The 21,457-nt window shown below is 43.3% G+C and overlaps 1 protein-coding gene across 4 annotated transcripts in view; it reads left to right on the top strand.

Annotated features, from left to right (window-relative positions):
• Window positions 1-21,457, top strand: part of rai14 (retinoic acid induced 14) — a 211,375-nt gene that overhangs the window by 139,088 nt on the left and 50,830 nt on the right. For 3 of the 4 annotated variants that reach the window (XM_080218399.1, XM_080218485.1, XM_080218335.1), the window contains 4 exons: window positions 2,521-2,585; window positions 3,522-3,608; window positions 7,921-7,978; window positions 14,766-14,836. In XM_080218399.1, coding sequence (XP_080074525.1) covers window positions 2,521-2,585; window positions 3,522-3,608; window positions 7,921-7,978; window positions 14,766-14,836 — 281 coding nt within the window. The remainder of the gene's footprint in view (window positions 1-2,520; window positions 2,586-3,521; window positions 3,609-7,920; window positions 7,979-14,765; window positions 14,837-21,457) is intronic. The other variant, XM_080218443.1, reaches the window with a different exon arrangement.

Below are 21,457 nucleotides of genomic sequence, written 5' to 3'. Positions count from 1 at the left end.
GATGGATGAGGAGCTTAGGGTAGGGTATGTAGAAATTCTTGATTATGTTGATATCAAAAAGGAGGAGTTATTGAGCCTCTTAAAATAAGAACACAAGAACATAAGAAATAGGAGCAGGAGTAGGCCATCCGGCCCCTCGAGCCTGCCCCGCCATTCAATAAGATCATGGCTGATCTGTCGTGGCTCAGTTCCACATTCCCACCCTGTCCCCATAACCCTTAATCCCCTCCCTTATCAAAAACCCATCAACCCGCGTCTTAAAAATATTTAGCGAGGCAGCCTCCACCACCTCAACGGGCAGAGAATTCCAGAGATTCACCACCCTTTGAGTGAAGAAGTTCTTCCTCAACTCCGTTCTAAACCGCCCCCCCTTTATCTTGAGGCTGTGCCCCCTAGTCCTACTAAGTAGTAAATAAGTCCTCAGGGCCTGATGGGATCCACCCCAGAATACTGAGGAAGGCAAGAGTGGAAATTTAGTGGGGTCTTGACAGGAATCTTTGTATCCTCATTGGGTACATGTAATTCCAGAGGACTGGAGGATAGCCGGCGTTATTCCTTAGTTTAAGAAGGGCAGCAGGGATAATGCAGGAAATTATAGGCCTTACATCAGTGATAGGGAAATTTATTGAAAAAATTCTTAGGGACAGGATATAGTCACATTTGGAAACAAATAGACTTATTAGTGATAGACAGCATGGTTTTGTGAAGGGGAAGTCATGCCTCGCTAACTTGATCAGGTTTTTTGAAGAAGCGATAAAGATGATAAACGAGGGAAAGGCAGTGGATGTTACGTGCATGGACTTTAGTAAAGCCTTTGACAAGGTACCTCACGGTAGACTGGTGTGAAAATTGAGTCACACAGGATCAGGGGAGAGCTGGCAAGATGGACACAGAACTGGCTTGGCCATTGAAGATAGAGAGTAACAGTAGAGGGGTGCTTTTCTAAATGGAAGGCTGTGACTAGCAGTGTTCCACAGGGATCAGTTCTTGGACCTTTGTTGTTCGTAGTATGTATAAATGATTTGGAGGAAAATGTAGCTGCTCTGATTAGTGAGTTCACAGACGACACAAAAATTGGTGAAGTCACAGATAATGATTGTCATAGGATGCAGCAAGATATAGACCGGTTGAAGATTTGGGTGGGGAAATGGCAGATGGAGTTTAATCCAGACAAGTGTGAGATAATGCATTTTGGAAAGTCTAATGCAGGCAGGAATTATACGGTAAATGGTAGAACTCTTAGGAGTTTTGACAGGCAGAGAGATCTGGGCGTACATGTCCACCAACCACTGAAAGTGGCAATGCAGGTGGATGAGGTAGTCAAGAAGATATACGCATGCTTAACTTCATCGATTGTGGCATTGGCTATAAAAATGTGCAGGCCATTCTGCAGCTGTACGGACAGAACCTTAGTTGGGCCTCATTTAGAATATTGTGTAGAGTTCTGTTTGTCACCAGGATGTGGATGCTTTGGAGAGGGTACAGAAAAGGTTTACCAGGATGTTGCCTGGTATGGAGGGTATTAGCTATGAGGAGATGTTGGATAAAGTTAGTTTGTTTTCACTGGAACGATGAAGGTTGAGGGGCGACCTGATAGAGGTTTACAAGATTGAGTGGCATAGACAGAGTGGATAGTCAGATGTTTTATCCTTGGGTAGAAAAGTCAAGCACTAGGGGATATAGGTTTAAGGTGTTTGGGGAAACGTTTAGAGGAGATGTGTGAAGCAAGTTTTTTATACAGAGGGTTGTGAATGTCTGGAATGCACTACCAGGGGAGGTGGTGGGAGCAGGTACGAAAGCAGCATTTTGAGGGGCAACTATCCTAATCCAGATATGATTAGGATGGGAATGGAACGATGCAGACACCGTAAGTGCATACGGTTATAGTTTGGGCAGGCTGATCACGCTCGCTTCACAATGCCAGTAATATAATGAAAGGCGAGAAACCAGGCGTGAAGCCGGTTTTTTACATCTCTTGCCATCTTACTATCTCGCCCCCCTGGTCGACCGCCAGGATGGGCCAGTAAGATCACCCCCTAAATGTTAATATCTTCATCTTTCTGATGTTGTCGAATGTGATTGTGATTGTTTCCAGCATTCAGCACGTGAGTTGGGTTTTCAGGCTCAGCAACCTTTCCTTTAATCTGAGCAATCATTGTCATTCAATTAATTATCTGTCACAATTCTTCCAAAAAACACCTTTTTTTCCTCGGTTACAGCACTTAGGATTCCATTAGCTTAAGTGACATTCTTGCTGGGAGGTTGCTGAATCAGAGAAAAGAAATGAAATGCATGTTATGTTCTGGGTTATGTTTCTCGTCTGCCAGTACAGTCTATTTTTAGCTATGAATTTATGACCATCATTCTCTACAAAAAACACTTCAGATTATAAATCCAGCTTCATTTTGTGCATATAAAACTGAGGAACTGATATTCAAGTGGCACTTCTATAATTTGCAGTTTAAAAAGTAGTAGTAAATGAACAAATTTTAACCCTTTCCCTCCTTGCTTGAATTGTAGGTTACAATGCTTTACACCTAGCTTCAAAGAATAGTCACCAAGAATGTGTGAAGAAGATCCTTCAGGTAGTGATGACTTCTGTTCTTACTATCTGTGATTGATACTTTAAATAATGGTTCTTTAACTTACAAGGAATACCAGCACAAAACTGGCAGAACAGTGATACAAAAGACAATAGAACATTGAACGGGGGTTGATTTATTTGTCATGTACTCGTAATCTCAGTTGGTTTTATTAATTAATGTTTTAAAGTTCAGGACAACTTTTTTGGAACATTGTCCAGTTTATTTGGTGGAAGTTGTGATCTGTTTTATTTCTGGCCAAGACATTTCCAATTCTAGGAAGACTTTACAATTATCCGGTATTGCCACACTCATCCGAGAATCTTCCTCTCACTGATGCCTGAGGGATTCATCATGTGGCCCTTTGCAAACGCTATGGCAACACAAGTTCTTGGCTTCTGTCAAGCTCAAATTACAACATTCTAGTGATTGATCTTTGAGGGAACATTATAAAGTTATATTTCTGTACATTTCCTCTTTCTCTCTCTCTCTCTTTGTCTTCCTAGTTCCTAATTGCTCCTATTTCATTTACTCTCACTTTTTTCATTGCTGCCCTCTTACCTCCTTTTGCCTGCCTGCCTGCCTACTTCCTCACACTCTTAGCCTGGTTACATAGCTCCCCTGTAACCACAACACTTCTATCTTTCTCACCCATCGTCTTTCTTTGTCTTCCAACCTTGCTTTTTATCTTTTCTGTACTCTCATTCACCCTTGTTTCCCCTTCTCACTTCCCTCTCTTTTCATCTCACCCTCTTTAATGTCCCCTTTTTCCAAAACGGATCTTTTTTTCTCTTTTCAGTTTCTTTTTGCTTTACACATCAACCTATTTTAATACATTTGCTTTCCTTTCTGTATTATGACTTACTCATCATTCCTATTTGTTTTGTAACTTTTTGCTTTTCTCCACCTTTCTCCCTCTGACCCATCCTTTCTATTAAGGCAAGCTTGTTGGATGAGTCTGGAAGAAAAGAAGACCTGCGAGGATGGAGACAGGGCTTAGCATCTGTGGTTTTAAGCAGAAAAACTGTAACTGCAATCAAAATTCAATTTATCTGTCTAAAAGTGCACCCTAATTTAGGTTAACTTTGTTTTAACATGGCTTTGTGACACTGCATGCTGATGTAAATAAAATTAATGTAATAATTGAAAATAGCAACAAGGTAAAACTGCTGAATGCCAGTGTTTAATTTAAGAAAACAAAAACAGACAAAAAGGATAAAACCATTTCTTCCAAAAACATTTGGCCTGGCTAACGTCTATTATCAAACCAGATTTTGTAACAGTGCACGTGGGGAGTGCTCAACCTAATTCTTGATTAGGGATGGCATGGTGGCACGGTGGTTAGTATAGAGGTTTACAGCATGGAAACAGGCTCTTCAGCTGCCCTTTTGTTTAACGCCTAAGTTGGCCCAATTGCCCACATTTGGCCCATATCCCTCTATACCCATCTTACCCATGTAACTGTCTAAACACATTTTAAAAGACAAAATTATACCTAGCTCCACTACTACCTCTGACAGCTTGTTCCTGACACTCACCACCCTCTGTGTGAAAAAATTGCCCCTCTGGACACTTTTGTATCTGTTCCCTCTCGCCTTAAACCTATGCCCTCTAGTTTTAGATTCCCCTATCTTTGAGAAAAGATATTGACTATCTAGCTGATCTCTGCCCCTCAGCCTTCTATGCTCCAGAGAAAAAAGTCCCAGTCTACCCAGCCTCTCCTTATAACTCTAACCACCAAGTCCCAGTAGCATCCTAGTAAATCTTTTCTGCATTCTTTCTAGTTTAATAATAACCTTTCTATAATAGGATGACCTGAACTGTACACAGTATTCCAAGTGTGGCCTTACCAATGTCTTTTACAACTTCAACAAGACAAGTCCCAACTCCTGTATTCAATGTTCTGACCAATGAAACCAAGCATGCCATATGCCTTCTTCACCATTCTGTCCACCTGTGACTCCACTTTCAAGGAGCTATGAATCTATATCCCTAGAACTCTTTGTTCTGTAACTCTTGCCAGCACCCTACCATTAACTGAGTAAATCTTGCCCTGGTTCAATCTAACAAAATGCATCACCTCACATTTATCTGAATTAAACGCTATCCACCATTCATCAGCCCACTGGCCCAATTGAGCAAGGTCCCATTGCAATCTGAGATAACCTTCTTCACAGTCTACTATGCCATCAATCTTGGTGTCGTCTGCAAAATTACTAATCATGCCTCCTAAATTCTCATCCAAATCATTAATATAAATGACAGATAACAGTGGACCCAGCACTGATCCCTAAGGTACACTGCTGGTCACAGGCCTCCAATTTGAAAAACAACCCTATACAACTGCCCTCTGGCTTCTGTTATCAAGTCCAACACTGACATCTCCACATCATTCTGTCATCAAGCCAATTTTGTATCCATTGGATCCTGTGAGATTTAACCTTATGCAACAACTTACCTTGCAGTGCCTTGTTAAAGTCCATGTAGACAACATCAACTGCACTGCTGTCATCTACCTTCTTGGTTACCCCTTCAAAAAATTCAAGCAAATTGTGAGGCATGATTTTCCACTCAAAGCCATACTGATTGTCCCTAATCGGTCCTTGTGTCTCTAAATATCTACTGATTCTGTCTCTCAAAATATCTTACAACAACTTACCCACCACAGATCTGAGGCTCACTGGTCTGTAGTTCCCAGGCTTTTCCCTGCAGCCCTTTTTAAACAGAGGCACAACATTTGCTATCCTCCAATCTTCAGGCACCTCACCTATGATTATCAATGATTCAAATATCTCTGCTAGGAGACCTGCAATTTCCTCCCAAGCCTCCCACAATAATGTGGGATATACCTCATCAGGCCCTGGGGATTTATCTACTTGATGCGCTTTAAGACTTCCAGCACCACCTCCTCTGTAATATGTACACTCCTCAAGACATCACAATTTATTTCCCCAAGTTCCCTAATATCCATGCTTTTCTGAACAGTAAATGCTGATGAGAAATATTCATTTAGATCAGACCCATCCCTTGTGGATCCGCACATAGATGACAATGTTGATCCTTAAGAGGCCATGCTCTCTCCCTAGTTAGTCTTCTGGCTTTTATGTGTTTGTACAAGCTCTTTGGATTCTCTCTTGCCTTATCAGCCAGAACAATCTCGTGTTCCCTTTTTGCCCTCCTGATGTCTCTCTTAACTCTACTCCTACATCCCCTATACTCTTCAAGGGATTCACTTGAGCCCAGCATGTCATGTGCCTCCTTCTGCTGCGTCACAGCACCAGGGACCCTGGTTCAATTCCCAGCTGGGCTCCACTGTGTGAAGTCTGCACATTCTCCCCGTGTTCGCATGGGTTTCCTCCAGGTGCTCCAGTTTCCTCCCCCAGTGTGAAAGATGTGCTCCCTCAGTGTACCCGAACAGGCACCAGAGTGTGGCAACTAGGGGATTTTCACAGTAACTTCGTTGCAATGTTAATGGAAGCCTACTTGTGACACTAATAATTAAACTTTAAACTTAAAAACTTAGTATTGAGGTAGGTGGTAAAGCATGCTGCTCAAACTGAAATAGAGGATGATTTACATTGCTTTCTTTACAGCTGCTCTTAAACCAGAAAAGCGGAGAAATCTAGTAGCTCTTTAATCACTAACAGAATAGTGTCAGTGTAGGAAAATGCCTGAGTGTTTTTATAAAAGCTAGAACATGGCTACTTGATTATCTGAACTTCAACTGTAAATGCCACACAGGACAGCGAATGATGGCATACAGGAGGCCTGTGAGGTTGAATTTGGCCTAGTGTTGGCAATTTAATTATTTTTAAGGTTGGTATGAGGAAAGACCAGGTTGGGCTTCAGCTGTAGATGTGCAATGTAGTGGCAATAGATGGACAGGTTACATAGGAAACTTTCCATCTTCCATCCAGAACAGATGCTGGCATTGGACTGGGGTGGCCACAGTAAGAAGTCTGACAACCCCAGGTTAAAGTCCAACAGGTTTATTTGGAATCACAAGCTTTCGGAGCGCTGCTCCTTCATTAAGTGAGTACAAAGGTAGGTTTCACAAACATGGCATATATAGACAGAGACACAATTACAAGATAATGGTTGGAATACAAGTCTTTACAGATAATCAAGTCTTTAGAGGTGCAGGCAGTGCAATTGGAGAGAGGGATCATCACAGGTTAAAGAGATGTGAATTGTCTCAGGCCAGGACAGCTAGTAAGATGTTACAAGCCCAGGCCAAATGATGGGGGTTATATGTCGTGTGACATGAACCCAAGATCCTGGTTGAGGCCATCCTCATACATGCAGAACTTGCCTATCAGTTTCTGCTCGTTTTTTCTGCATTGTGTATCTTGAAGGCCACTTTTGAGAACGCTTAACCAAAGATCGGAGGCTGAACACTCTTGGGTTCATGTCACACAACATATAACCCCCACCATTTGGCCGGGCTTGTAAAATCTTGCTAGCTGTCCTGGCTGGAGATAATTCACATCTCTTTAACTTGTGATTATCCCTCTCTCCAAATGCACTGTCTTCACCTTTAAAGACTTGATCACCTGTAAAGACTCACATCGCAGACATTACCTTGCAATTGTGTGATGGTCTATATATACTGTGTTTGTGAAACCTACCTCTTCACTCACCTGATGAAGGAGTTGCGCACTGAAAGGTCATGATTCCGGATAAGCCGGTTGAACCTGGTGTTGTGAGACTTCTTACTGTGCCCATTCAGAAAGACACATGGTTTGTTTCTTTTTCTCAATATGTGGTACCCCTTTGTTGTCCCATTGCAGCTGAAAGCCCATCTTCCAGTCTTTCTGTAGTTAGCATTTTGAAGTGGCATAACAGTCACAGTGCTGTCATTGCTTTGGATTAGTTAATTTCTCCGGTATGATAATAGGAAATGATCAAAATTGAAAATATTGTTTAATCTTCGTACTCTGTAGAATTAAATTTATGTGATACAGAATCTCTAATATAAATTTCAGTTCCATACTTTCGGAACGAATAGTTATGTCATCATTCCAAACTTAAGGTAGCTTCATAAATTTGACATGCAGTTGACATGCCATTTAACGTATAATAGCCCTGAGAGATAAAATACTTCAGTAAATTAAGTATTTAATTGTTTAACTCACAAGAAGAACACTCACTGTCTCATATTTTCCCCCGTGCTGTTATATCCATTGTATGTGTGAGACAAGTCCTGCAGTATGTCATGTCAGACTAATGAAAAAATGTGACGTGTCTCTGAACTAACATTGTTATTGTATCCAAAACAGACACAAAGTTCTAGAATAGAGCATAAATCAAATTTCTGCCACTTCATGTTTCTTAATAGTACAAGTGTCCTGTGGAATGCACTGACAGCAATGGGAAGACTGCCTTGCACCATGCAGGTAAGGAATATTATTTATTTAAACACATTGTTCATTTTATGACTGAGGGACTCAATGCTATTCTGTAAATACTTCTCTGATTTACATGAGGAATACCAAAAAGTTGATTTTTACCAATCTCCACAAGAGTGGTCCAGGGCTGCACTCTCTGGGAAGGATGTGAAAGCATTGAGGACAGATTGGAAAGGTTGGGACTGTTCTTGGAGCAAAGAAGACCAAGAGGAGATTTGATAGAGGTGTTCAAATTCACGAGGGGATTGGACAGAGCAGATAGGGAGAAACTGTTCTTGCTTGTAAAAGGATCAGGTATGAGATTGCAAAGATCTAATGTGATTTGCAAAAGAAGCAAATGTGATGTGAGAAAGAAATTTTTCACACAGCGAGTGGCTTGAGTTTGAAATGCCTTGAAATGTAGTGGAGCCAGGTTCAATCGAAGTTTTCAAGAGGGTATTAGGTTATTATTTGAATAGAAACGACATGCAAGGGTATGGGGAAAAGGCAGGATAATTGCACTAAGTCATAATGCACGTTTGGAGAACCACTGCAGATGCAATGGGCTGAATGGCCTCTTTCTGCCCCAAAACAATTCTGTGACTGAGTGATGCTGGGGTTGTCAGGAGGAGACCGAGATGGGTTTTCCACCATCACTTTCCTCTGAAGGTAATTCAAATGCTTCATCTTTGACTCTTGCACAGGTTGTGCTGGGTTCTCCCATCGTTGAGGACAGGAATATTTTTGTAGCCTGCTAGCCGTCCTCTTAGTTGTTTTATTATCTGTTAGCGTTCACGATTGGATGTAGCAGAACTGCAGAATTTCAGTCTGATCCATTGATTGTGGGATCTGTTAGCTCTGTCTATTGCTGTCTCTGCTGTTCGGCATGCGGGTAGTCAAATGTTGTAAATTCACCAGCTTAACACCTCATTTTTAGGTATATTTGGTTCTGTTCCTGGCATTTCCTTCTGTACTCTTCATTGAACTAGGGTTGATCCCTTGGGTTGGTGGCAATGGGAGAGGGGGAGATATGCCAGGTCATGAGGTTGCAGATTGTGGTTGAGTGCAATTCTGCTGCTGAGGACAACCCACAGCATCTCATAGCCTGTTTTCAGTTGCTGGACCTGTTCAAAATCTATCCCCTTTAACATGGTCGTCGTGCCACACTTCACAACATGGGTATCCTTAAATTTAACAAGGACTGTGTGTTGATCAGTCCTACCAGTATTGTTAAGGACAGTGTCCAGTTGGTTTTCTTGGTTCCTTTGTCAACTGCCACAGGTCCAGTTTGTACCTGGTCAGTAGTTGTGCTATTGCACCACTCTTGATAAATAAGAACATAAGAACTTAAGAAATAGGAGCAGGAGTAGGCCATCTAGCCCCTCGAGCCTGCCCCGCCATTCAATAAGATCATGGCTGATCTGTCGTGTCTCAGTTCCACATTCCCGCCCTCTCCCCATAACCCTTAATCCCCTAGCCTATCAAAAACCTATCAACCCGCGTCTTAAAAGTATTTAGCGAGGCAGCCTCCACCACTTCAACGGGCAGAGAATTCCAGAGATTCACCACCCTTTGAGTGAAGAAGTTCCTCCTCAATTCTGTTCTAAACCGCCCCCCCTTTATCCTGAGGCTGTGCCCTCTAGTCCTACTGTCCTTTCTGAGCGGGAAGAGCTTCTCCACCTCTATCCTATCCATCCCATTCATCATCTTATATGTCTCAATGAGATCTCCCCTCATTCTTCTAAACTCTAACGAGTACAAGCCTAGTTTATTCAGCCTCTCCTCATAGTTCAAACCCCTCAACTCCGGTGTCAGCCTAGTTAACCTCCTCTGCACTCCCTCCAAGGCCAAAATATCCTTGCGTAAGTGCGGCAACCAAAACTGCACACAGTACTCCAGCTGCGGCCTCACCAATGCCCTATACAGCTGCAGCAAGACCTCCCTACTTTTATATTCAATCCCCCTCGCTATGAAGGCCAGCATCCCATTTGCGTTCCTGACCACCTGCATCTGCAGGCTGGGTTTTTGCGACTCATGCACAAGGACCACGAGGTCCCTCTGCACCGTCGCGTGCTGCAGTTTTTCGCCACGTAAGTAATAATCCTTCCTACCATTATTCCTACCAAAGTGGACAACCTCACATTTGCCAACATTAAATTCCATTTGCCAGTTCCTGGCCCATTCGCCCAGCCTATCTAGATCCTTCTGCAGACTCTCCACACCCTCTGCACAATTTGCCGTTCCACCAGTCTTGGTGTCATCAGCAAATTTTGACACCACACACTCAGTTCCCTCCTCCAGATCATCTATATAAATGATAAATAGCTGAGGCCCCAGCACTGACCCCTGGGGCACTCCTCTAGTCACCAACCGCCAATCCGAATAGCACCCATTGACCCCCACTCTCTGCCTCCTATTTGACAACCAATCCTCTATCCACGCTAACACCCTACGCCCAACTCCATGCCCCCTGACCTTCTGTAATAACCTCTTGTGAGGCACCTTGTCAAACGCCTTCTGAAAATGACATTGATGACATTGAAGCCTTCACCCAGAGTACTTCGTGATCTTGCCACCCTCAGAACTTCTTCAGTTGAATATTCAACATGAGGCGGTACTGATTAGTCAGCTGAGGTGGTAAGTGGCAACCAACAGCCAATTTCCTTGCTCAAGTTTGACTTGATGTATGATATTTCATGGAATCTTGTGTCAATGTTGAGGTCCCCAGGCAACTTCCTCCTGACTGTATAACATGCTGCCACCTCTGTTGGCTCTGTACTGTCAGTGGAACAGGACAGACCAAGGTGACAATGTCTGGCACGTTGACTGTAATATTTGATTCAATGAGTGTCACCATATCAGGCTGTTCCTTGACAAGTCTGTGGGACAGCTCTCAAGTTTTGTACAAGCCACGCAATGTTACTAAGGAGACCTTTACAGGATCACCAGGGTTAGATGTGCTGATTCTGGTGCTATTCCTATTCATTTTTTTTTGTAGCAGTGGGGCAGATGGCAATCAGACAAAGTTATTGTAAGGGTCTTCTTCCTTACAGGGAGGATAAGAGGGGAGACACCTTTTTTGTTGACTAGAGGAACACCCTACACATTGGAAAATTGCCTTTTATGTTGCCTTAGTGGAGCGCACTTGCTTTGTACCGTTTTACCCAGCTCAGGATCAGGTTAAAATGCCCTTGGAGTCCCATATACATCATGGCATTTGTTAATGAGGCACCTGTTGGCATTCAATGGGAGCCCTTTTCAAAGTCACAAATGACATCTTCTGTGACTATGACAAAGGTAAGCTAACCCTCCTTGTTCTTTTGGATCTGTCCAGAGCCTTTTGAAAGATCGTTCCATCTTACTTCAGTTGTTCTCTGGGCGGTACTGCACACACCTGGTTCCATTCCTGTTTATCTGATCGTGGCCAAGGAATCACCATAAATTCTTCCCATTGCCAGACAAATACCTTTGGTATCTCCCAAGGATCTGTCCTTGGTTCCCGCCTATTTCTGAACCACATCCTGCCCAGAGGTGATGTTATCCAAAAACATATTATGCACCATACTGACACACGCAGCTTTACCTCACCACCAATTACCTGAACTCCACTGCCTCCCAATTTCAACAACACCCGCCCCCGCCCCTGCCCCCATACCCCATCAACACCATCCCACTCCCTAGCTACATCTGAGGCTGAGGCTGAACCAGGTTACGTCCTCATGTTATAATTGACTCCAGAGTTGAACTTCTGATCATATATGTGTAACTTTCTAAGACCAGACTATTTCCACTTTTGTAACATTTCGAACAGAGCGACATGGCGGCACAGTGGTTATTACTGCTGGCTCACCATGCCAGGAATCCGGTCTCGGGCAACTGTCAATGTTCTGTTTGCAGTATACGTGGGTTTCCTCCAGGTGCTCCGGTTTCTTCCCACAGTCCAAAGATGTGTGGGTTAAGTGGATTGGCCAAGCTAATTTGTCCCTTACTGCCCAAAGGGGAACTAGCAGGGTAAATACATGAGATTATAGGGATGAGGTCTAGGTGGGATTGTTGTCAGTGCAGGCTCGATGGGCCAAATGGCCTCCTTCGGCACTGTAGGGCTTCAGTGATTCTATGATTCCTGACTCTCTCCTGCTTCCCTCATCCAAGCTTTTGTTACCTCCAGCCTCGACTATTTTAACATAATTTTCCAGCATTTCACTTTCTGTAAACTTGAGATTATCCAAACTCTTGCTGCCCATGTCCTGATTTCAGGAAATGCCGTTCACCACCTTCTGTGTAGTCACTGACTGAGACTAGTTCCAAGTTAAGCAACGCCTCATTGTTAAATTTATTATCCTTGTTTCCAAATCCCTTTATGGCCTCATTCCCTATCACGGTCAGGTCACTTAAGCATCCCCCTGCCTTCAATTGCTCCACCATTCATGTCTGTAATGTTGCTGCCCAGGCTCTAAGCTTTTGAATTCCCACAGCTCACCCCTGCACACACACGCACACACAAATTGGCCAAGATTTTGATCATTAGGTCTAATATCTCTTTATAAGTTAAAGTTTGTTTATTAGTCACAAACAAGCTTAGAGTAACACTGCAATGAAGTTACTGTGAAAACCCCGTGGTCACCACATTATGGTGCCTGTTCGTGTGCGCTGAGGGGGAATTTAGCATGGCAAATGCACCTAACCAGCATACCTTTCAAACTGTGGGAGGAAACCGGACGAAACCATGAGGCATCTTGGCACTGCCCATGAGGCATCAGGCAGTACCAAGGGGCAAGGCCTAACGGGTGGGGGGAGGGGGGGAGGCAAGTCCTCTGGAGGTGTGGAGTCCTGCTGCGACTCTGCATTTGGGATGAGTGACAGAGGGAGGGAGGCAAACGATCGAGGCTGTGCATCAGATGGAAGGGAGGTGGGTCAGAGGTGCAGGGGGGACCGCCAGGAGTGGGGGAGATCGGGGCTGCTGATGGGGGGTGTAGCATCAAGGCAGAGTGGGGGTGGGGGAGGTGTTCGAGGCTGGCCCGGGCATATTTGGGGGTCCAGCAATTGGTCCGTGGTGAGTTTGCACAGTCGGCGATGCAGGGCTGGTGAGTGATTGAGCTGGCCAACAATCGGATGGCCAGCAGATAGGGTCCACTGCTTGTGCGCTGATCTGTCAGATCGGTGCATGCACAGTGGCCCACTCAGTACTTTGCTGCCAGCCTCTCCACCCACTGATTTTTGGACTAATTTACACTAGTGCACTGTGATGCACGCCCCCCACCCCACCTCCCCTGCCACTGACCCCTTCCCCCGCCCCTCTCTTAATATTCATATCTAGCAGAAACGTTCACAGCAGGTTTGGACAAACATAAACCAGTTGAGGGGCCTCTATCCAGGGGCGCAGAGGAAAATGTAGCCCCGAATGAGGGTGACATGGCTGGTCACTGCCCTGGCACAGATTGATGTTGCCCATTTACGTGTGATGGGGGAATCATATGCCAACGATGATTTTGATTGTAAGAGCGAGGGTCAAGATGGGAGTGCAAGTGATGATTGAAGGAGATAGGAATGCAGGAGATAGGATTTGAGGATTGGAATGCTGCCGATGATTGTATGAGTTCCATAGTCTAATGATTCTGATTTCAGAAAGTGGGGAATTAAATTCAGTAGTTGCTGCCGTTTGTGGGCTGATACCAGAAAAGAATAACCATGAAAGCTATCAGATTATTGTGAAAACTCAACTGTCTCATTAACCTCCTTCACAGAAGAGAATCTACCATCCCATTTAATCCGGGAAATCCATGGCGGGGGTGTATCATTGGCAGGAACAGAAGATGCGGCCAATATGAACAGCTGGAGAATTCTGACTATGATTTCAGGCCCTTACTTTGAATTGACTTCACCCCTTCAGCCCTTAGAGTAGCTGGAAATGGGCAGTAAACACTGCTTTGCAAAGCAGCACGGTGCCACAGTGGTTAGCACTGCTGCCTCACAGTGCCAGGGACCTGGCTTGGGTCACTGTCTGTGTGGAGCTTGCAAATTTTCCCCGTGTATGCATGGATTTCCTCCAGGTGCTTCGATGTCCTTCCACAGTCTAAAAATATACTGGTTAGGTGCAATGGCTATGTTAAATTCTCTGTCAGTGTACCCAAACAAGTGCTGGAATGTGGCAACTAGGGGATTAATAAATAACTGAACCTTTAAAAATTCTCCATGTCCTAAGGAGAATGGCCATGATACAGGCCTAAGAATAACAACTGGCAACTCACAATAAACTCACCAGGAGGTAACCCTGTGAGGGAGCAGATTTGGTTTTGAAGTATCATGGAGGTTCAGTGGTCTCCCTCAGTGGTCAAAAGATTATCTTGAGTACTTTTAAGATCTGGTTTAACACTGAACTGGAATTAAACTGCAGCATTGCAAAGATGTGAGATGCCTCTTGGGGGAGCTGTCTTTTGGCTTCAGTGCTGTTGGAAGTTAGATTAATAGCTAAGCTCTGAATTACACTATTCCTTTCGAAAACTTGCCTGAAAACGCTCTGCATCAACAGAAAGTACAGTGCAACTTCTGTCTAAAATGTCTGATTAGACCTGTATTGGAACCTGCTGTGCCACAATACACTCCAACATGATGGGATTGGGTTGGTGGCAGCAATACTCCTCATAATCATAGTTTTATTTTAAAAAACATCCTCTATTTTGGTCTTATAATTGTGGTATAAAATATAAATGTCATTTTTAAAATATATATAGATATATAAATGAAGCAAATGTGATTTATGTATGAGGACAGTAATAACTCTTCTTCTAATTCCTAGCTGGAAGCGGTTCTATTTCGATTGTTCAACTGTTGTGTGAACACAAGTGCCCAATTAATATCAAAGACACAGTATGTATCCACTTGTATCTTTTGTATAAATTTTATAGAGTCTAGCTGGACAACTTTTTGGATAGTTTAATCTATTACTTAAAGCTTAATCTAAATATATTAAGACTATAATGCATCCACTAACTGTTTTGCCTATTTTGGCCTCTTTTGTTGTTAACTTGAAACTACCTATTCATTTTTCTGAGCTTTGCTTGTTTTCATGGTGCGTGATCCTGTTTCGGAGGTATCCTAACTTGTGGCTTCACGTTAATATGGTCATTGTGGGGAGATTGCCGGCTTGGACTGGGGGGTTGGAATGCAGTTCTTTACAGGTAATCAATTTAAAATTTGTTTAAAACTTGATTACCTGTGAAGACGCGCATTCCAACCATTATTTTGTAAATTGAGTTTGTGTCTTTATATGCCCTGTTTGTGAACAGAACTCCCACTCACCCGATGAAGAGGCAGCGCTCCAAAAACCAGTGGCTTTTGCTACCAAATAAACCTGTTGGACTTTAACCTGGTGTTGTGAGACTTCTTACTGCATGTAAGGTGGTACAGTGGTTAGCACTGCTGCCTCACAGCGCCAGGGACCTGGGTTTGATTCCTGGCATGAGTCACTGTCTGTGCTGAGTTTGCACATTCTCCTTGTATCTGTGTGGGTTTCCTTCTATGCTCAGAAGATGTGCAGTTTAGGTGCATTGACCCAAACAGGTGCAGGAGTGTGGCAATTAGGGGATATTCACAATAACTTCATTGCAGTGTTGATGTATGCGTACTTGTGACAAATAAATAAAATTTACTTTTACTTTGCTTTAAGGTCAATGCCATGGGCCATTATACCAATGGGCCTCCAGTGCTGTCTGCCCCAGGAAGATTATGCCCATTAATATGATTAGATGATTTGATTTGTTTCAGATGTTTGTTTGCTCTGGGAATACATAACAATATGTCTTAAGAATTCTGTTACACACAGAGGTGTTGATAGGATTGAGAAAGCAATTTGGTCAAGCCTTAAATCACACAACACTTTTTATAGACTCAACCTGTTTTAATTTCATTTACAAAGAGAACGTTGAGCAAAATGTCTGCGTTGATTTGTTCCCTATGGCAACTGAGCAACATTCCCAATAATATTTGTGCATCTCCACTCTTCTATCCAAGCTAGTTGTTTTTCATCAATGACATTTACAATCTTGTTTAAAGTTGTTCGTGCTTGCCAGTTTTCTGCAACGTTTTGCCAGTTTATAATAGTTATAAATGAGTGCAAAATTGACCTTGCAAAAGTTACATCCAGTAATCTTTTTTTAAAAAAAACATGGTCACTGGAAAGTTATTCAGAAAAAAAAACTAAGAATATATTAAACTCTCCAACCTTCAGTCTGTTACTTCCAGAAAATGTAATTCTGTGTAGGCATGCCTTAAATAGGGTTTATAATTCAAATTTTAAAAGTCAGATCAGTTCTGTCCTTATAGATGATTGAGGTGTTCTGTTTCAGTTTAAATAGTTGCAATGTTTTTGTATATTTCAGGATACTTTTGTCAGTATTCTTGATGGGGTACATGACGTATAAATTGACATGTTTTGTAGTTAAGCTTTTAAAAATGCAAGTTGTGATGTTACTGTGGTGCTCAGAGCATACATTGATTTTCTGATGTCGTCATGTAAATCACCTGGAGCAGAATAAATATTGAATATGCCTCATTTCACGCCGTGCATTAGATTTTCCTAAGCTTAGAACTTCTACAAACCAAGGTGTGTCTAAACTAGCCTATTACTGGAATGCACTGAAAAAAATGGCATTTTAAGTATTCATCCCTATGGAGCGTTCAGTTTAAGCAACTATGGAATATTTATAGGAACTTCCTACGCATGCATAAGTAGATTCCAGAAAACCATTAAATGAGAGAAAGCTTTCCTCTTCATTTCAAGAAGCTTTTTATTTCCTCAGCTCCAAGGGGAATTTTATTCTGTTGAGTTTGCCCTTCCTGCTTTAGAAAGTATGCTATTTATATACCCCTTAGAACTGTTTTCAGTCAAATTATTTGGTACTTCTATTGAAGACACTTTGTATGCCTGACATGGATCTAGCAGCTGTTCATTTATCAGATGAATTATTTAAAACTCTGATTGTATTTATGTCACTGATGTAATCAAAACATTGGATTGGAGGATTGCGGATGTAGTTCCTATTTTTAAGAAAGGGAACAGAGATAGCCCGGGAAATTACCGACCGGTGAGTCTGACCTCAGTGGTTGGTAAGCTGATGGAGAGGCTTCTGAGGGACAAGATTTACGAACATTTGGAGAGGTTTGACATGATCAGGAATAGTCAGCATGGATTTGTCAAGGGCAGGTCGTGCCTTACAAGCCTAGTTGAGTTCTTCGATAATGTGACTGAACACATTGACGAAGGAAGTGCCGTGGACGTAGTGTACATGGACTTCAGCAAGGCGTTTGATAAGGTCCCCCATGCAAGACTTCTTGAGAAGGTGAGAGGGCATGGGATCCAAGGGCCTTTGGCCTTGTGGATCCAGAACTGGCTTGCCTGCAGAAGGCAGAGAGTGGTTGTGGATGGGGCTTTTTCTGAATGGAGGTCAGTCACCAGCGGAGTGCCTCAAGGATCTGTTCTGGGACCCTTGTTGTTTGTCATTTTCATAAATGACCTGGATGAGGAAGTGGAGGGATGGGTAAGTAAGTTCGCTGATGACACGAAGGTCGGTGGTGTTGTGGATGATCTGGAAGGATGGCAAAAGTTGCAGCAGGACATAGATAGGATGCAGGACTGGGCGGAGAAGTGGCAGATGGACTTCAACGCGGATAAATGTGTTGTCGTCCATTTTGGCAGAACCAACGGGATGAACGAGTACACTATTAAGGGCAGAAGTCTGAGTAGTGTTGAGGAGCAGAAGGATCTTGGGGTCCGGGTCCACAGGACTCTTAAATCGGCCTCGCAGGTGGAGGAGGTGGTCAAGAAGGCGTATGGTGTACTGGCCTTCATTAATCGAGGGATTGAGTTTAGGAGTCGGGAGGTAATGCTGGAACTTTATAAGACCCTTGTCAGGCCTCATTTGGAGTATTGTGCGCAGTTCTGGTCGCCTCACTATAGGAAAGATGTAGAAGCTATTGAAAGGGTGCAGAGGAGATTTACAAGGATGTTGCCTGGACTGGGAGGCATGCCTTATGAAGTTAGGTTGAGGGAGCTGGGACTCTTTTCCCTGGAGAGACGAAGGTTGAGAGGCGACCTGATAGAAGTTTACAAAATGTTGAGAGGGATAGATAGGGTGGACTCTCAGAGGCTATTTCCCCGGTTTGAAATGGTCGCTACGAGAGGACACAGATTTAAGGTGCGGGGAGGGAGGTTCAGAAGTGATGTTAGGGGTAAGTTTTTCACTCAGAGGGTGGTGAGTGAATGGAATCGGCTGCCGTCAGTGGTGGTGGAGGCGAACTCGCTGGGGTCTTTTAAAAGACTTCTGGATGAGTATATGGGGTTTAATGAGATTGAGGGTTATAGATAGGTCTGTAGGTTGGTCGGTGATGTGGTCGGCGCAACTTGTGGGCCGAAGGGCCTGTTTGTGCTGTAGTGTTCTATGTTCTATGTTCTATTATTCAAAAATTACGACTTTTTACTGTTGCTATTAGGATTTCTGTTTCTGTATAACTTCATACTGATACTATCTGGAGAGATTCCCTAACTTGAAATCTGATGAATACCATAGAGTAAAAAAACACCGTTTTCCTCCATGCTGCTGTCACCTTGATCTTTGTTATTTTGTGGGGTGCAACTAAACAAAGTCAAGTGCTTCACCACAGAACAAAGAGAATCAATCCTTGTGGAGAGTCTACTCTGGCTAACTCTCTGATAGATCATTGGAGAATAAGAAAGTTAAGAATGCCTAGGGCGGTGGATATAGGAGAGCCGGTGGATGTGGTCTTTCTTGATTTTCAGAAGGCGTTTGACAAGGTACCTCACAAGAGGTTATTGCAGAAGGTCAGGGGACATGGAGTTGGGGGTAGGGTGTTAGTGTGGATAGAGGATTGGTTGTCAAATAGGAGGCAGAGAGTGGGGGTCAATGGGTGCTATTCGGATTGGCGGTTGGTGACTAGTGGAGTGCCCCAGGGGTCGGTGCTGGGGCCTCAGCTATTTATCATTTATATAGATGATCTGGAGGAGGGAACCAAGTGTGTGGTGTCGAAATTTGCTGATGACACCAAGATTGGGGGAACGGCAAATTGTGCGGAGGGTGTGGAGAGTCTGCAGAAGGATCTAGATAGGCTGGGCGAATGGGCCAGGAACTGGCAAATGGAATTTAATGTTGGCAAGTGTGAGGTGGTCCACTTTCGTTGGAATAATGCTAGGAAGGATTATTACTTACGTGGAGAAAAACTGCAGCAGGCGACGGTGCAGAGGGACCTCGGGGTCCTTGTGCATGAGTCGCAAAAACCCAGCTTGCAGGTGCAGCAGGTGGTCAGGAAGGCGAAAGGGATGCTGGCCTTCATCGCGAGGGGGATTGAATATAAAAGTACGGAGGTCTTGCTGCGGCTATATAGGGCATTGGTGAGGCCGCAGCTGGAGTACTGGTGTGCAGTTTTGGGCGCCGTACTTACGCAAAGATATTTTGGCCTTGGAGGGAGTGCAGAGGAGGTTTACTAGGCTGATGCCGGAGTTGAGGGGGTTGAGCTATGAGGAGAGGCTGAATAAACTAGGCTTGTACTCGTTAGAGTTTAGTAGAATGAGGGGAGATCTCATTGAGACGTATAAGATGATGAATGGGATGGATAGGATAGAGGTGGAGAGACTCTTCCCGCTTAGAAAGGACAGTAGGACTAGGGGGCACAGCCTCAAGATAAAGGGGGGGCGGTTTAGAACGGAGTTGAGGAAGAATTTCTTCACTCAAAGGGTGGTGAATCTCTGGAATTCTCTGCCCGTTGAAGTGGTGGAGGCTACCTCGCTAAATATTTTTAAGACGCGGGTTGATGGGTTTTTGATAAGAGAGGGGATTAAGGGTAATGGGGAGAGGGCGGGAATGTGGAACTGAGCCACGACAGATCAGCCATGATCTTATTGAATGGCGGGGCAGGCTCGAAGGGCCAGATGGCCTACTCCTGCTCCTATTTCTTATGTTCTTATGTTCATTTTTTAAAAAAATTAACTCTTAAATATTCATTGTGGATGATAGATTCTTGGTTACTAGGTCTTGGAAGTCTGTGTTAGGTGTCACTGTTTTTCAGTGGATTTTAAGAAATGCAATGGCTTGTCAGTCATTCTTGGTTTGCTTTGACTATATTTGTATGACCATGATTTAACACGTGAATCCTTCAGCAAACTGAGCAGATCTTGAATCTCCTGATCAATTAATCTTCTATTTTTATAGTGGAAAGCATGAAATATCATGCACCTCCGCACCACTTTCAACAGATGTGTTCTTAATCAAGTGAAATTTTATGTTCCTCAAAACTGAACCTATAAGATTGAACTAAAAGCCTTTGCAAGATTGTTTTGGCTTAGATATATTCTATTATATTCCAGAGGAATTGCAGAAGAAAATCAACTTCTTAAAAGAAATAAATATGGCACTTTAAGATTTCATCTCGTCATGGGCATGTAGAGCAATCCAAACTCGAGATCACTGAATTCCTGAATGTTAATTGTCCAGTAGTGTCATCTAATGTGTCCATTTTCTATGGAACATGACTGAAATTTTAAGAGAAACTGTACTTGTTTTTAAAGAGCAAAAACTCCGGTAACTTGCAATCACTAAATATGATAGTGTATTCAGCAGCACACAGGGTAGATTCAGCATCCCATCATTGATACTCATATTAAAAGAAAATAAGATATACAGTTGACATGAAAAGAAAAAGAACTGTAGATGCTGGAAATGTGAATCGAAATCAGAACGCATTGAGAATGTACAGGTAGTTTAGTTATTTATTAGTGTCGCAAGTAGGCTTACGTTATCAATGCAATGAAGTTACTGTGAAAATATTTCAGTCGCCACACTCTGGCGCTGTTTGGGTACACTGAGGGAGAATTTAGCATGGCCAATGCACCTAACCAGCACGTCTTTCAGACAGAGGAAACCAGAACACTGGGAGGAAACCCGTGCAGGCACAGAACGTGCAGATTTCACACAGTGACCTAAGACAGGAATCAAGCCTGCGTCCCTGGTGCTGTGAGTGTTAACCATGGTGCCACCGAGCCACTTGTTAGTAATGTGAGAAGTTACTTTTTAAGTTAAAGCCATTGAACAAGAAGGGATTTGACTACTAATTTCTACTCCCCATCCCCAGCATTGGAAATTTCCCTAGACTGAGATTTTTCTCTTGCAGTCATAAAGGTCCATAAGTGTGTTTGGTTTATTGTCCCGTATCTGCTCAACAATGTCTGGGCTTTCTGCTCTCCCCGTAAACCATAGAATCCTGACAATGCAGAAGGAGGCCATTTGGTCCATCAAGTCTGCACCATATCTCCAAAAGAGCAACCTCCATCACCCTATCCGCATGATCCTATGCATTTACCATGGCCAATCCATCTAACCTACATCTTTAGACACAAAGAAGCAATTTAGCATGGCCAATCCATCTAACCTTCTGCAAGTCCTTGTTCTTCTTCTAATATAATGTCTATAGTTTGATCCA

Source organism: Carcharhinus amblyrhynchos, chromosome 1 (assembly GCF_965287045.1).
Source record: "Carcharhinus amblyrhynchos chromosome 1, sCarAmb.v2.hapA, whole genome shotgun sequence".
Classification (NCBI taxonomy): domain Eukaryota; kingdom Metazoa; phylum Chordata; class Chondrichthyes; order Carcharhiniformes; family Carcharhinidae; genus Carcharhinus; species Carcharhinus amblyrhynchos.
This window is presented reverse-complemented; position numbering and strand designations above follow the sequence as displayed.